The 17,985-nt window shown below is 40.6% G+C and overlaps 1 protein-coding gene across 5 annotated transcripts in view; it reads left to right on the top strand.

Annotated features, from left to right (window-relative positions):
• SDCCAG8 (SHH signaling and ciliogenesis regulator SDCCAG8) overlaps positions 1-17,985 on the top strand; it is a 231,952-nt gene that overhangs the window by 80,688 nt on the left and 133,279 nt on the right. For all 5 annotated transcript variants that reach the window (XM_088017169.1, XM_028111549.2, XM_028111548.2 and 2 more), the window contains exon 12: positions 891-1,007. In XM_088017169.1, the coding sequence (XP_087873295.1) occupies positions 891-1,007 (117 nt within the window). The remainder of the gene's footprint in view (positions 1-890; positions 1,008-17,985) is intronic.

Genomic DNA, 17,985 nt, shown 5'->3' on the forward strand with positions numbered 1-17,985 from the left:
ATCAGAGACTGAATTAGCAGACTTGTGTGTTAATTAATCTCTCTGCAGGTTCTCAGTTATCTCAAAAGCTCATAATTTCTTTGTTTAAATTTATCTACTGATTGCATTTTCCAAATTTATTTACCTGTCTGTAGAGGCCCTGGATTGAAAAAAAAAATTGTATAAAGAATGATACACAACACTCTTAAGATGCTATGTATACTCATTATTTAATGATATGTTAAAATCATTTCACTTATATGTATATTTTCCTTTTAAGTTGAATGCTACAGTTATAAATGGTTCCAGTCTGTGCCTTTTACCAATGTTTATCAACTTAAATACATCACACTGTGCTTAAGATTGACATTATCTACAAAGATTACAGTAAATACTGGGTTCTACTGTACACCTAAATACTATATAGTCTCTTAGCAGAGAGAAAAATTCCTTTATAAATTTCCTTAAATAAAAGCCTAACTGATCAAATCTTTAAAGGAAAACTTTACTGTATAGAATGTCTATTTAAACCACAACAATTTGAATGAATATTCACATAGCTTAATATTTTAATTAATGATTTTATCTATATAAAATAGAGATGATAATGCATTTTGAATGATAATGTGCAATTGAAACTGTTATTTTACACAAAAAAATTTGGGCACATTACTTAAATTTCTTAGTTATACATTTCTTTATCATAATTTGAAATTGTTAAACTCAGTAGTACCTGATATTGCCTTCATATCTTAACAGAATACGTTGAATATTCTAACAGAAAATGCCGTTCTTAGGAAAGTTCTATTGTATTTTATTTATACGACCTCTAGGGGGCACCAAAAGATCTAATTGCAGGCATTGCCTGGTAGATTCCCGCAGCTATTGATCTGGTTTTTACTATCTAACAGGTGTGCGGGGAAATGCGCTATCAGTTGAATAAAACCAAAATGGAGAAGGATGAGGCAGAGAAGGAACACAGAGGGTACAGAACCAAAACTAAAAGGGATCTTGAAATTAAAGATGAGGTAAGAGATGACAAGTGTAACTACAACGATTAAAGACATAATTAAAGATGTAAGTTATTTATTTCTATTATATTGCTTCTAACTAATGGAACAATCCAGTTTATACTATTACAAGAATTTCATTTGTAGTTGCCTAAAATTATCACCTTTCACATGAAATGGTGAGAATACAACTGCATGCATATAAAATCCCAATCTGACAGGTCATAAATATACATTTGGATATGTGTATCTATTACTTACAAAAGTAAAAAAAAAAAAATGTCCTAATGCACAGTTTGAACCTAAAATATACGTACATAAAGTTCTTGAAAGATGCCAACTTGAATCCAATTTTAAGTGAAAAAGTTTAAAATTTGTAAGATGAGATGAGTTGATATGTAAATATGTCAATCAAATTGATTGTTGGCAGAGCGAAACCAGTTTTAACTAAGATAACCATGAATACGTTTGCTCAAGAAGCCTTAAATACAGGGAAATTAGAAATGTTAGGGGAAAATGCTGCTTACTCCCATTTCAGTTGAACAGATGTTTTATGTTATATCTTTGTTGAGATCATGTAGATACTCCAATTTTAATTGACGACATGGATAAAGTTTTGAGAGAGGCAGTTCTAATAGACTCATTTTGGCTTTTCTATATTTGTGTTACAGTACAGAACATCGAAGGCTTTCATTCTTTATATTCAATGGAAGTAGATTGATAAATCTATTCAATTAAAATGAGTTCTCAGTGTCAGTATTTTTAAAAACTCAGCACAATTTAAAAGTAGGTAAACTTAAAAGTAATTTTTTTCAAATATATTTCTAGTTCATAGCTTTATATCGTACTTTCCAGCATCTTTTCCCTTTCAACCCAGTCAACTTTCTATGCAGATGATGTAAATAGATGATAGGGGAGTATTAAAAATGAAAGTGATAATGAAATTTAGTACTTGAAAAAGTTTTCCAAGTCATGGCTGAAATCCCTGGCACTAAATTAACATCCGAACAACCAGAATCAGATTCTGCTTTTGTACCACTATATTCAGAGTGTTAATGAGTTTTAATTTTCAGAATTTTCATTATTAATGTGTACAGATAATGAAACTATTTTATTGCATCCAGTTGGGGGCGTGCCTGATAGTGGAATTGAAAATCTTCCATCAGCAGCCCAAGGTCTAGCACTACCAAACTAAACAGAACTTTCCTTTCCTTTCCTGATATATTATGACTTTTTTTTTTTAAAGGGTATCATCTTGGTATGCTTGCTAGCATTGTTAAATACTTTTGTATTATTCTATAGCACCTGCCCAATATAACAACTTGGACTAATTAGAAAAAAAATAAGAAGAGTGTCTGAGTTATTTAAAATTATAGGATAATGTTCTAGGGAGACAAAACACTGTCGGAATAGTAAGATTACCATATCACTTGTAAATGAATGACGTGCAGAAGTATTTGTAATATTTGTCTTTCAGAGCTCTAGCTTGTTGCAATTAACCAGCAATGATGCGGAGGCCAAAGCGGCAGGATTTTAAAAGGAGCCATTTTCATTTGTAAACATTTCCTGCTTACTAGTCAAACAGCAGTTTTCATAATGATTTCTAGTGTTGTTTTTAGATAAAGATGTGCCTTCTTAGGAGGTCGGAGGGTTAGGAATAAAACCTCGGAATGGTTACAAGGTGTTTGTGATGGGATGTGCTTGTTACCATTTTCTCTTGGACAGAATGTGAGGACATCTTATAGGTACTCTTTGTAACCATTTTGTATTGAGCAGACAGTTTCGGAAAGGAAAGTGGTGGTGTCTCATTCCGTGGATCTGGAGGAGCAAAGCAGCAATTGTTCTTTGGTCTTTCAGCCATGACCTGACCTTCTGTCTGGAAGACCAAAGAGCTACTTTGCTTGGCCACCATCTGCACTCAAGAGAGAAATTTACATTCAACTTTTTAAAAGCTGTGCATGTTGAGCATTTATCGGAAATACTTATAATAACAGAAAGTGTATGTAACTTTTTAAAGTGTCCCACATCATGCAATTCAGCATAACAAGAAGGCCATCTCCCGGTTTACAGACAAAGCGTTCCTTGTAATATAGTCATTTTGTTCATATTTTTGTTAATCTGGCCTCGATACATTTTTAAAGTAGGTGGGAAACTGTGAGATTGGAATGTGGTCAGAACAAGAGCTTTTTTGATGTATATAAAACAGGGCAAATGGTTGACCACCAAAATCATTTTCTTTGTGACCCGAGCCTTGACTCTGGCATAATTAGAAGGAAGGGTTAGGGGAGGAACAATAGCGATCTCTTCCTCCCACTTTCTCCTTTTCTTTTTTATATTGTGTCAGGAGCCCATGGGCGGATTATCCTTCCCATCAACTCCTTTGTATCTCTTCAGCGTAGAGCGCTCCTGCCAGCCTGAGGGGAAAAAAAAAGACATTTGGTATGGAGGAGAATGAAAAATCTGTGCCCTAGTTTTTATTTGAAATTTTTTTGTAGGCAACAGGTACACACACACACGCGCGCGCGCGCGCGCAGAGTCCATTATGGGAATTGAAAAACATAAAAAGAATGCTATAATGAATTCCCACACGTGCATCACCTAGGTTCATCATTTTGCCAGTCCTGTTCTAGCTGACGTTTTTTCTCTCCTCCTTCATCATCTTTGTCACTGTTTCTTCATCTTCTCTTCCACATCCTCTGTGTCTGTCTCCCTCTTCTGTTGCTCCTTTTGCTGAAGTATTTGAGGCAGATCTCAGACACGATGTTATTTCATATTTCACCAATGAATCCCTCAGCCTGTGTCTATGAAGGATTTTTTTTTTTGTACTCACTATGTCATCATCACACCTGACAGTATTAACAGATTAATATCTTGTAGTGCCCAGCCCATAGCCACACTTCTTTGACCGTCTCCACAATGTCTGTTTCACAGTTGGTTTATTCAAACCAGACACACGGTGTGTTTTTGTATGTCCGAATGTTAAGGCTTTATCTTCTTTAATAGGGAATAAAGGGTTATCTTAGCAAAATTTTGACTTTATCTGTTGTCTTATTAAATGTCATACATATGTTTCAACTCTGCTTTATATAAGGTGTCTCATCATCATTCTAAGGAAATATGAATTCCTGCTACAGCAACTACGTGAGGGAAGTGACCCCCATGCAGCAACCCCAATCATCATATCCCTTTAGAGTCTGAAACCTACAATTCGTAATTAATTTCAGAGCCTTACATTTAAGGTCGGGGAATGCTGCAGGAAGCCCTGTTATTACCCTGGCATCAAGGTTAGCTTACAAAGGATGCATAAGTGGAATTTACCTTGCCACCTTCCATTCTAGTAGATGAATCTCAGAAGGTGATTCTTTAGAGCTCAGAGGGTTGATCGGGGCATTGTGTAAAAGGAAAATGCAGGGGCCTGTGTCCAAAGTGCAGGAAAAAAGTGATGCAGAGTATTACAATATAAAATATTGTCCTTTCTTTTATAGTCTCTCTTCCCCCCCTTCTCCCCCTCCCCCTTCTCCCTCTCTCCCTCTTGTGCAGTTACAATGTCCTGTATTTGCCATTTCACTTCGGCCTCTGTCCCGCGCAGGCATACTCATGGGGGGGGGGGGTGCAGGCATAGTGGTACCTGGATCAGGGTGAGCAGAGACTCCACATTGGGTCTACTGAGTATGCAGCAGTGATAACAGTTGGAGACAGGGATGGTCCCCTCCGTGTCCTGGGATGTCAGGGGTGACACACTCCACCTAATCTTCCCCAGGCTCACATCCCAGCTCCTGCCAGAGGCAGAGAGCCACAGCAGAACACAGCCCCGCTCCCACCCTCCCCCTGCCATGACCTGGTTCCACCCAAGGCAGAGGGCAGCCAGATCCCCAAGTGTGGGCCAGAGAGGAAGCTGCAGGGGACAGGTGTCTGAGTCCCACCTCGGGGCTGCTGGGGGGCAGTGAAGAGAAGACCACAGATATGAGCGGGGGTTCCACCGTCCCATCAGACTTCTCTGACGAAACACCAGTGCCAATGTATAATCAGTCATTACAGACTTCAAGATGTCGAGCACAGAGCGTTAAACAGCGAAGCTCAGCACCCTTCTAAACATGGGGCCCTGTAGGACTGCCCCGGCCACACGCCCACAACACTGCCAAGGCCATGGGGGAAGGCAGGTGGAGGTTTGGTGTACAGCTGCAAGGAGATACACACCCACTTAAGCCCGCAGATGTGCTCAAGTGTCTAACACGCCATGTGCCCCGCACCCGTAACAGAGGGCTGACCAACTGCCCCTCATGGGCCGTTCTGACCCACTGCCTCTTCTTACAGATGGAGTTGTGTCAGAACCCAGCCGCGTCTGTTCGTTCACGGATTGTCAATGGCTGCTTTCCGCGGCACAGGCAGAGTCGAGTTGTGGCAGAGACCCCATCCCCATAGCCCACAAAGACTACAAGATTTATTCTCTGAGCCTTTGTACAAGAAGTTTGCCACCCCCTGCCCTGGGTATAGAGATAGAAGTGGATGGCTTAAGTTTCTCGTGCCTTACTAAAAGGTGGAGCTCTTTGAGTTTGAAGACTCATCAATCTTAGGTGATAACTTAATGGTTTTGGAGTATTTTGCAGTATGGCACATGGCCTCATCCCTGGTCTGTTAGTCATCACTCATTGCCAAGTGAGTGTGGAACTGGTTAGAATGTCATTATCTTAGTAGTGGCCTGTGGCTTAATAATGGCTTAGATGAAAGAGGTGCCTGGGGGTCTCAGTTGGCTAAGCATCTGCCTTCAGCTCAGGTCATGATCCCAGGATCCTGGGATCGAGCCCCACGTTGGGCTCCCTGCTCGGTGGGGAGTCTGCTCTTCCCCCCCCCCCCCGCTCATGCTCCCTTGCTGTCTCTGTCTCTCTCTCAAATAAATAAATAAATAATCTTTAAAAAAATAATGGCTTAGATGAGAGTGTAAATATAAATATAAAACTTATTTTGCAGTAGTTTCTTTTAGGTTGGTAAATTTTTTTTCAAGAGACAAGAAGACTTTTTTTTTTTTAAACCAGCACTGCATGTGTTATAACTTTGGAATTGTGGCTACAATTGAGCAGGAAGCATTGAGGTTCAAAATTCTTTGATCAAAGCAAATATTTTAGGGTAGGGCACGTATGAGAAAAGAAGAAGATCAGAAGATTTTGGCTAGAAAAATTAGGGCAAGAAAGAATCGGAGCTTCTGTCTACAGCAGTGGGAGTCAACACTTTGGTACTGACGTTACACGTGGACTGTATCAACACAGGAATTATTTCTGAAGTTCAGTTGAATTAATGAGATTGTTGGAAGAAGCACATCTGTTTTGTTCGGGTTTGTGTAAAGATGAGAGGAAGCCTTGCAAGTCCTAAAAGGAGGGCCTACTTAAGGCCAGAGAAACTAAAGCAGTAAAGAAAAGTTGAAGAGTTTTAACTTTTAAACACCTGCTCTTGATCCTCAGTACGGAAGGAATAAGAACAAAGCAGTTTAATCACAGCCACTGGAAATCACAATAGCCTGAAAGAACTTTCTGACAGTGAGAAGATTGAAGGAGATCGCAGCAACAGGCCATGGAACTTTCTTCCCTGAAATTGCTAGTTTCAAACAAAAACGGCAGGATGCCAAAGGCCCAGCTCACGGACTTCCAAGGTCCACCGTCTCTCCTGGACTGTGGAGGCATCCTCAGACTATCTCACTCTGTTAAAGTGGCTAGTAATGGCATTCGTCTTTTCTACTTGTAATTTAGCCCCTGCACATTAAAGCAAAGTCCTCCTCAGCTCTGTTCTCTGCTTTGTGTCTGTAATTCCATGTACCCCTGTCAGAAGGCTTTGGGGGAATCGACTGAGATAATGGATAGCTTCTGGAGAGCCAGACTTGAGAGACTTTTCAACTACCACCTGCAGTCTCACTTCTGCCACTAAAAACTGACTGGGAGAGGGGCCGCTTGGGCATGCCGTTAGCACGTGTAATCACTCGGTCCTGGTGATGACAGAGTGGCTCTCCATTGTTCTTCACACCCTCCTCCACTGCTGGAGGCTTAGCACATCCTGCTCCCTGCTCCTTGCTCAGGGAGCAGCCGTGCGTGCGCGTGGGCCCGGCCTACCCAGACTGGTGGAGGAGGCCCCGTGGCGGGAGGGGGGATAGCTGGAAGGCCCAGGTCCTGCCCTGAGGGAGTTTATATTCTAGCCGAGGAGACAGGGTACACATTTGAACATGCCTACAAAATACTTACAAAGCAGCATATCGACAAGTGCAAATTAATGTAGTGTGAAGTTCATGCTGGCTCCAGCCCATGAGAGTCGGAATCTGGTTCCATGTGTGTGATGCAATAAAGCTTTTTTTTTTTTAATAGCATCTTCCCTAAGTACGCCCTGAAGCATTGTTCAGATAAATTTGTGTTCTTATCACAGCCTAACCAAGAATTCTGAGCAAATTCTTCAGCCTGGCGTGTGTCTAATAAATCAGCCTCTTTTGTTCTTGCACTGCACGATGCTTGAATGGGACAAATGGGATTATGTAAATAAAAATATCTGGTTTAATAAAAGATTATTGAACTTCTCATTTTTCTCAAACACCAGGCAAAGTTAATTTCTTCATTTTAAACCATAATCATGTCAATAAAGTCACAAAATTAGCAGTAAAAAAGTTTTTCTTTCTTTCTTTCTTTCTTTCTTTTTCTTTCTTTCTTTCTTTCTTTCTTTCTTTCTTTCTTTCTTTCTTTCTTTCTTTCTTTCTTTCTTTCTTTCTTTCTTTCTTTTTCTTCCTTCCTTCCTTCCTTCCTTCCTTCCTTCCTTCCTTCCTTCCTTCCTTCCTTTCTCCCTCCCTCCCTCTTTCTTTCTTTCTTTCTTAAAGGAGCAGTTTCAAATCGACCCAGTGAATAATACCAAGTTGGACATTGTTGGGGCATTTAGCATTTAGTAACTTAATGATTTGGGCAGAGGTTTTAGGTAGCAATTCATGTATCATCATTCATGAAAGCACAGTAGAAATTCAGATTCTCAAAAAAGAGTCATTCAAGTCTCCAAGAAAGATGGTAATGCTATTCACCATAATGATGTATTTTTAAAAAATCAAATGTGTAAGCAGAAACAATATATCTGAAGATAGCAATTTAGGGCGATTTAGAGAGAAGGGCACAAATAGGATATGAAGCAAGCCCACTCAGAAAGCATATACCTTATGGGGTAAACATTTAGAAAGAAATGTTTGTCTTTGGATAGGAATATAGAATTGTAAACTGAACTCAAGCAATTTTTGCTATATTCAGTTTCACTGGATCCATGTTTTGGTCCTTAAAAAAACTTTTTGCATACTTCCTTTGACTTTTTTTTTTTTTAAGATTTTATTTATTTATTTGACAGAGAGAGACACAGCGAGAGAGGGAACACAAGCAGGGGGAGTGGGAGAGGGAGAAGCAGGCTTCCCGCGGAGCAAGGAGCCCGATGCGGGGCTCGATCTCAGGACCCTGGGACCATGACCTGAGCCGAAGGCAGATGCTTCACGATTGAGCCACCCAGGCGCCCTTCCTTTGACTTTTAACGTTGGACTCACAGACCTACCTGCCACTCTGCCAGAGCATCTTCTTGGGTACCAACTTTGTGATTGTGGTAGCTACCAGGTGGTCCATGGCTCCTTGTGTGTCCATGTGTGCCAGCAAGCTGGAAAGCACCAGACAGAGGACAGCTCCATGTGCTTTTTTTTTTACATTCCAGAAATATTAGTACTGATATCCAGTATAAATATTACTAATTACTACAGATGTATACATTTTAAAACAATATTTATTATATGAACATAAACACACGCACAGAAGCCAATAATTCCATCACCCAATAGAGCAAATTGTTTTCATTTTTCTGTTTTACCTTCTACTTTTTGTCCATATGCATATATGATATTTGCAAGTAGTAAACATAGCCTAGGTATAATTTTGGTTTTTGCTTATTTCACATAGTGATATCTCCTGCATTTTTATGTGTTGCTGCCTATTCTTCATAGTGATCACTTTAATAGGGCCACTTACATGTACTTTTAAAGGAAAGAATAATAAGTCAGATTTGGAATAGAACAGACACTGTTACAAATTCAGAATTTTTTGCCCTAAGCTCCACCTGTTGCTTTAATTCAACAATCATATATTGCATGCACCGTGTTGACCTAGAATGGGCTTCTGTTTTCTGTTCTTAAAGAAGGGAAAGGTGTAAGACGGGTAAGCAAATAAATACATGTCCCAGAGGTCCCAGTAACAATAATTAGCAAACTCTACAAGGTTATAGGGGTTTCGAAGAGAGACAGCTGGCTTCCTTGAAGGATGGGTAGGATGTTGCCCAGCATGGATGAGAGGAAGACATTCTGGTTAGGAGGTCCAATGTGGCAGCTTGAGCAAAGGAATGGGGATGGCGCAGGGGTGGGGGTGGGGTTGGGATATGGGAAAGGAGATTGCATTCAAGGAACACATGTGTCTTTTGATTCCATAGCACACTAGTATAACTGACCTCTGTATTGCCAGTGCCACGGCTCCGTTATTAAAGCTTGCCCATAGAAAATGGGCTTCTTTCTATTAGGTTCAGAATCCCAGTGTGATTGCCTATTATATAACATACTGCACACCCTGCAGTCAGGCACCAAAATCATTCTGTATTTGGGGAAAGTTTGCATAAGTTTTTCATTTCCTTTGTAGTATTTTCTATGTAATGGAATAATTTTAAGGTGTTCAAATTTCAGATGATAACAATAAAATATCACTTTGTAAGTAACATTAGAATCAAGTGGGATTAGTGTTTAGAAATAAAGAATTCACAGTTACCTTAATGATTTGTAGATTTCTATGTGACTAATGATGGAGCGTAAAATACAGGGTACAGGGTCTTACTTTACCTATGGACTGTGAGTCCAAAGACTCGACTTCTTGATTTGGCTTTTTGGCTAACTTCCTGAGTAAACATCTCAGAGTCTTACCTTCTTTCCCAGGGAAGTGAAAAGCTTGGAGAAGTGATAGCTAAGATTTTCTTTAGCTTGAAATTCCTATGTTTCCAGAAACATAGGAAATACTTCTCTGCCCCTCTTAATTATGAATTAAGTATTAATAAAATCTATATAAATTGCATGGAGTCTCAAATGTCATTTCAAATTTTCCAGTTATTCACCTGATTTGATAAAGATGACATTTTACTGTCATCGAATTTAGATCATATTCTTTTCATTATGATTAATAATAGAACAATAAAATGTCTAGCCTTTTAAACAGTTGAATTTAATTACAAGATAGACTCTAATTTGCAATAAGGATTAAAGCCCTACTCTGAATTAAGAATGAAGTTCTATTGGGGCGCCTGGGTGGCTCAGTCATTAAGCATCTGCCTTCGGCTCAGGTCATGATCCCAGGGTCCTGGGATCAAGCCCCGCATCGGGCTCCCTGCTCGGCGGGAAGCCTGCTTCTCCCTCTCCCACTCCCCCTGCTTGTGTTCCCTCTCTTTACTGTGTCTCTGTCAAATAAATAAAATCTTTAAAAAAAAAAAAAGAATGAAGTTCTATTGGAAATATTTCAGGCTACAGCAAACTGTCTTAAGGAAGTATTTTAGAGGAGTAGCCAACTTTCCCCAAACCCGTGGAATTAAATATCCCCAGCCAGAGTTTCCGTGTGAACCCATGAACTGCAGGATAACAAGGGTGTTCTCCTGTTAGAGACCTGTGATTTTAATAGTTAATCCTTCCCCTTAACACTTCCACTTGGTGCTCTCAGAAGTGCGGTGATGGAATGAAATCCTGTGGTGAGAACAAGATCATGTTCAGTTTCTGTATTTTGATTTTGTTTAGTCATCAGAATGAAAACAATTTTTTAAAAATTCTCTTAGAGGTTTCACATACCCCTGGACTATTTCCCTGGCCCTCATTGGAGTTGGTGTCAAAGACTGCCCTAGACAGAGATTCTAGATACTGCTGACTGTTAATAAATTGCAAGGTGTCTAGATTTTCCTATTGTTCTTGTTAACGGGTTGTCAAAGTAATTTAACCCTTTTTGGTGTTGACATCTGTTTTTAATTTTAAGTGGATCAGCTGCAGTAACATTCCATTTTGGGGGAAAAGACAAGAAAGCAGCAGTGTCCTTACTTCTGGCCTGCCTTCTGCCTGCCCAGTGAGGAATGGAAAATTGTTTTTTGTACCAAATCTCTCTACTCACAACTGAAGTTCTGATATTCAGTCTGTCTCTGTCTCTCTCTTCATGGTAATAACTCATGCAACCAATAACATTAGCCTGGCTTTGGAAATCATAAGTCAAGATGTGGTTGAAAGTTCCCACTGAAGTGCAAGGGAGTGCTCCTGTCTCCTTAGAATGGCAGCTAAGGAAAAGGGGGAGGTAAAAATTTCTACAGGTATGTTAAGAAGATGGACTAGAAAGAACTGTTCTACTTGAAAGATTGTCCCATCATTGCAAGTACCACCTTTTCTTTTGGACCTCTCTTTCATTTGCTCAGAATTTCATGCACAGAAACCTGAATTCCCTCAGGAGTACCTGTGTGGCTTGGTCGGTTGAGCATCTGACACTTGGTTTTGGCTCAAGTCATGATCTCATGGGTCATGGGATCGAGCCCCGTGTTGGGCTCTGCGCTCAGTGGGGAGTCTGCTTGGGATTCTCTCTCTCCCTCTGCCCCTCCTCCCCACTTGTGCTCTCTCTCTCTAAAATAAATTTTTAAAATTTTTAAAAAAGAAAGCAATCTGAATTCACTCATACTGAGAGATAATTGTCAGATCCTAATTTGAGTTAGAAACCTTAGGGTATTGTGTTCCAGTTGTCTCTACACTTACGTTTATTATAGAATCATAGGGCTGGGTCATCGTTTCTTTCCTAACTCACTGAAGGTCCACTCTATGTACAGTGATTGAAGCCATAGAAGGGTTTCTATAACAAGAACCAGATATGTTTTCATCTGAAGGGGGAATTAAGACAATGGCTAAGATATCTATTTATGCCTATATTTTAAAATATAGGATATTTATCTTTGTGTGTATCTTCATAATATGTAATACAAGAAGTATGACTAGCTGACGATTTTTCTTGAGCAGAGCCTGAAGTCTTAAGTCTCTAAATGCTGAATTCAGGATACCTTAGACTTACCTCATCAGCCAAAAGAGAAGGGAGGAACCTAGAGCTGTCTCAGTCATATAAACAGGAAGATAAAAGACGAGTGGAGGGCAAAGGGGGGGGGGGAAGTGGAGGAGAAAATGAGAAAGACTGTAGAAAGCATTCTGAAGACGTTTACACAGAGAACAACTGGGCTTTTGCCTCTATAGAGTCTGCTTTCCATTAGACTCTAACTCAGAGAAGGCAAACGTGACCACAGATCCATCATTGTGTCCCATCAGTATTTTTAGGAGGGATCCATGATAATAAGATTTTTTAAAACTGTAATTGCTATTATAACCTCCTTCTCCCCACACCCCTGCCCCAAACCATTACTGGTCGTTGAGAATAATTTGATATAGCTTGGCATTTTTCAGAAGATGCTTTCTAATCACATAGCAATGCAATTCATGGAGGTGATTGTTTTCTTCAGTCTCTCTCCTTTCATTGGCCATGTATGAAGAATCAAAGGGAGGGCCTCAGGTCATAAGGAGCAACGATCTGGTGGGCACTGAGAACCAGAAAGTTTGTAATGACTTGCTCTGTCCCCTTCATGTTGTAGATAATTAGACAGCAGGTGAGGAGAGAATGATCGCCTCATTTTTAGACATTAAATTGCTTAATTAATAGTTATTGGTAAACTATCATATGTCACTTACAAATAGGTACTGGGGTTGCAATGAGATATGTTTACAATAAAATATGTGTGTTGCTCATACAACTCTTACAGTCTGGCGAGGAGGTAAAATGTGACAAGAGGGGTCAGTGTGCAAGGGGTGGCTTACTATGGTGGGACAGAGTTGGATCCTACTCAACAGCCAATTTTCCACAAGGATAATAAGAAAATTCAATAGGGGAAAGAACAGTTTTTCAACAAATGGTGCTGGGCCCTGGATACCCACGCATGAAAGAATGAACTTGGACCACTACCTGGCACCATACACAAAAATTAACTCAAAGTGAAGACTTAAATTTAAGAGCCAAACCTCTAAAATTCTTGGAAGACAGCAGAGCCGTAAATCACTGTGAGCTTGGTCTAGACAGTGGTTTCTTAGACATGACACCAAAAGCACAAGCAACAGAAGGAAAAATAGATAAATTGGGCATCATCAAAGTTGGAAACTTTTGTGCTTCAAAGCACACCGTCAAGAAAATGGAAAGACAACCCCCACAATGAGAGAACATGTTTACAAATAGTGTAACCGATCAGAGATTTGTAACTGGGACTTCTAAAGCATGCTTACAATATAATAAAAAAGGCAACCCAATTTAAAAACAGGCGAAGAATTTTTCTTTAAAGATTTTATTTATTTGAGTGAGAGAGAGTTCACAGGTGGGAGGGAGAGGCAGAGGGAGAGGGAAAAGCAGACTGAGCAGGGAGCCCAACATGGGGCTCAATCTCAGGACCCCGAGATCATGACCTAAGCTGAAGGCAGACACTTTAACCGACTGAGCCACCCAGGTGCCCCCAGGAAAATAATCTTAATAGACATTTCTCCAAAGAAGATACACAGATGGCAGAAAAAGCATGTGAAAAGTTGCTCAAAATGGATGAAAGACCTAAATGTGAGACAGGAATCCATCAATGTCCTTGAGGAGAACACAGGCAGCAACCTCTTCAACCTCAGACATAGCAACTTCTTCCTAGACACATCGCCAAAGGCAAGGGAAGCAAGGGCAAAAACAAACTATTGGGACTTCATCAAGATAAAAAGCTTTTGCACAGCAAAGGAAACAGTCAACAAAACCAAAAGACAACCGACAGAATGGGAGAAGATATTTGCAAATGACATATCAGATAAAGGGTTAGTATCCAAAATCTATAAGGAACTTATCAAACTCAGCACCCAAAGAACAAATAATCCAATCAAGAAATGGGCAGAAGACATGAACAGACGTTTCTGCAAAGACATCCAAATGGCCAACAGACACATGAAAAAGGGCTCAACATCGCTCGGCATCAAGGAAATCCAAATCAAAACCTCAATGAGATACCACCTCACACCAGTCAGATTGGCTAAAATTAACAAGTCAGGAAACGACAGATGTTGGCGAGGGTTCGGAGAAAGGGGAACCCTCCTACACTGTTGGTGGGAATGTAAGCTGGTACAGCCACTCTGGAAAACAGTATGGAGGTTCCTCAAAAAGTTGAAAATGGAGCTGCCAAACGATCCAGCAATTGCTGGATGGACATCAACTAATAAATGGATGAATAAAATGTGATTATAACTCTATCTTTATATGTTGACAATGAAAACAAAAGACATACTGGTACATTCCATAAAATGGTTCAACCATGAAAAGAGTCAGCTGAGTGAAAGAAGCCTGTCATGAAAGACAACAATTGTATGATTCCATTTGTGGGAAGTGTCCAGAATAGGCAAATCTATAGAGATGGAAAGATTAGTGGTTGCTTTGGGCTGAGGAGGTTGGGGGGCTCGTGGGGGGGTGGATACTGTCAGTGGGCATGGGGTTTCTTTGCTGTTCTAAAATTGACCAATGTCATAGTTGCACAACTCTGTGAATAAACTAAAACACATTCAGTTGTATACTTTAATGAGAGAATTGTGTGTGAATTATGTCAGTAAAGCTGTTGCTTAAAAAAACTCCTATCATAAAAGTCATATTTCAGCCTAGTCTGGAGCAAAGCAGAGAGATAGGAAGGGAAGGCCATTCAGGAAAAGGGACAGAATATGCAGAGGCATTCTTCCATATATACCTGGAGGACAACAGGAGGCTCAAGAGATGCAGGTGGAAGACTGAGCCCCAGAAAACTGAAATCACTTGCCAGAAATAGTGGTAAACCACTTGAAGTCAGAGGGTGCCTGGGTGGCTCAGTTGGTTAAGCGACTGCCTTCGGCTCAGGTCATGATCCTGGAGTCCCGGGATCGAGTCCCACATCGGGCTCCCTGCTCAGCGGGGAGTCTGCTTCTCCCTCTCACCCTCTTCCCTCTCGTGCTCTCTATCTCTCATCTCTCTTTCTCTGAAATAAATAAATAAAATCTTTAAAAAAAAAAAAAAAACCACTTGAAGTCAGAGTCTATATCTTATTCAACCTTGTGTCCCCAGCACCCAGCACAGAGAAGGCTTACCACAAGTTTTATCTGTCAGGTGAATGAACGAGTAAATGAATGCATAGGTGAGCTGAAGAATGAACTTTCAATAATAAGTAATAATGCCTCAACTAGATTACACATCCTATAACTCCTAGTTCATCTTGGTTGTGCTATGGCAGGCAAAAAGTTTTAGTCAGAATCAAGATGAAAGTAACTTCTTTTGGGGCGCCTGGGTGGCTCAGTCAGTTAAGCGTCTGACTCTTGATTTCAGCTCAGGTGATGATCTCTAGGTCGTGAGATCAAGCCCCGTGTCAGGCTCTGCACTGGGCATGGAACCCGCTTAAGTTTCTCTCTCTCCCTCTGCCTCTGCCCCTCCCCCTGCTCACATTCCCTCTCTCAGGAAAAAAAAAAAAAGAGAGAGAGAAAAGAAACTTCTTTTATACTAATGTTTCTTTTTTTAGCAGTTAATTAATTAAAAATGTTCGATCAGTCTTTTTGTATTTTCCCACTCTAATAAGTGTGAAATGGTATCCCATTGTGGTTTTAATTTGCATTTCCCTAATGATTAATGATATTAAACCTCTTTCTGGGTGCTTTCATGCCATCCATATACTTTTATCAGTTATATGCACTCCCAGACTGTAGTTCAAGATACTGTCATCTTCACTGGTGTTATTGCAAGGATGTCCTAACTGATTTCCCTTCCCCCTGTGTCTCCCCATTTTAGTCCCTTTGCAGCCAGAGGGACCCTGTTAAAACCCGTGTCAGATCTTGTCACTCTTCTGATTACAACTGTCTGGTGGTTCCCTCTCTCAGTCCTGGGAAAAGGCAAAGTCCTTCCAGTAATGTACAAGGTGAAGGTGCTACACAGTTTGACCCTCCTGTTCCTCTCTGTCTTCATCCCCTACTTTTCTTCCACATCACTCTGCTCTAGCTACACTAACTTCCTTGATGTTCCACAAACACATCAGATACACTCCTACTTCAGGGCCTTGGTACTTGCTGTTCCCTTTGTCTGAATACTGTTCCCCATGATATCCATGTGGATCACCAGCCTTCACGTTGTTGCTCTAATATCTTCAGGGCTTCAGTGTCTCGCGGGCAGTTAGGGTCCCAGTAACTGGAAGGATGGGTGGGTAGAGAGGTTGCCAAGAGGTTAGACCTGAAGTCAGATTCTCACTTCACTACCTACTACATGGTGAACTTGGGCAAATTACTTCAGATGTCAAAGCCTCAGTTTTCTTATCTGTAAAATGAGGATAGATAAAATTACCACTTTTTAAAAAAAATTTTTTAAAAGGGTGCCTGGGTGGTTCAGTGGGTCAAGCATCTGCCTTCGCCTCAGGCTGTGATCCCAGCTGGGATCGAGCCCTGAGTGGGGCTCCCTGCTCAGTGGAGAGCCTGCTTCTCCCTTCCCTTCCCTCTGCCTGCCGCTTTGCCTACTTGTGTTCTCTATCTCTCTGTCAAAAAAAATTTTTTTTAAGATTTACTTATTTATTTTAGAGAGAGAGCACACATGAGCAGGAGGGGGGGCAGAGAGAGGGCGAGTGAGAGAGAATCTCAAGCAGACTCCCTGCTGAATGTGGAGCCTGACACGAGGCCCAATCCCATGACCCCAAGATCATGACCGGAGTTGAAATCAAGAGTCAGTCACTCAACTGACTGAGCCACCCAGGTTCCCCTAAAATGATTTTACAGGGTTTTGTAAAATTTGAGATAATCTATGTTAACCCCGTGGTACAGTACATGACATATAATAACTTGTCTATTAATGTTAATAACTGTTATTTTTACTAACGTCTTGATGATTGCTCTTCACATTCTCCACCCTCACCTCTTTCTCCTGACTATGTTCTATTTTATCTAGTTGCTTTCTGGAGTCATAATAACTGAATATGATGTTTTTGGTATGACCTGGCCAGTCATCTGAGCTTACAGTAATCTAGCTTCAGAGCTAGATTATTTTGCATTATCATTTTGCGTTACATGTTTATCAAATGTGTCTCGCTGCGAACTCTTACTGAGCTTTAGTTCAGTTAAAACCCCAAATGACATAGGTCTGCTCTCCTACATTGGACTGTAAATATAGGTATTTGCATTTGTCTCTCTGAAAGTTGATTAGTTTGTTTGGACCTATTGTGTCAGCTGGTCTGAACCTCTTTGGATTCTGTTTTGACATCTCACCATAATAAATTAGTCCTCTCTAGTCTGTGTTACAGGCACATTTGATCAGCACATCATCAGTTTCCTTAGTAAAGTCAGTGGTTTAAACAGTTTGGCACACATAGCAGGGCAGAACCCAGTGGCCTGTAGCTGGAAACCACCACCGCCCCCCCCCGCCCCGTGATAGCTGGATATTTTCATTCTGTCTTCCATATGTTTGCTTAAACTCATGGTTTATTTTCTTGTTTGAGAACCAGACCATTTCCTTCTTCAAATCAAAGCACGTTGACTTTTGTTCTTGTACCACTATGTACAAGTAGTGCACGTGGGCCTAACAGAGCCATATGACAGATTCGATTGATGGCAAATACTCAGGAAATTAGGCATAGATTGCTAAGAAATCAAAGCGCCTTCGTAAATGGGGATCATATTTATAGCTGGCAGGATTTAAACTTGTGTTGGGAAGCTCCCAGTGGACGGGGGATGGACCTGCGTAAATTCCAGTTTCTTTATCTAAATAATCCGAATAGACTAAACTGGAAATTTGAGGAATTTGACTCTGTAAAACCATTTTTTCAGATTTCTTCTGTTCAACTATTGACCTACTGTCCTTTTAAAAGCATGTTTGTATACGTAGGTCAAATCATTATGCTGTACAGT

Source organism: Eumetopias jubatus, unplaced genomic scaffold, assembly GCF_037043125.1.
Source record: "Eumetopias jubatus isolate StellerSeaLion01/CBP00866 unplaced genomic scaffold, mEumJub1_p1.0 scaffold_12, whole genome shotgun sequence".
NCBI classification, from domain to species: domain Eukaryota; kingdom Metazoa; phylum Chordata; class Mammalia; order Carnivora; family Otariidae; genus Eumetopias; species Eumetopias jubatus.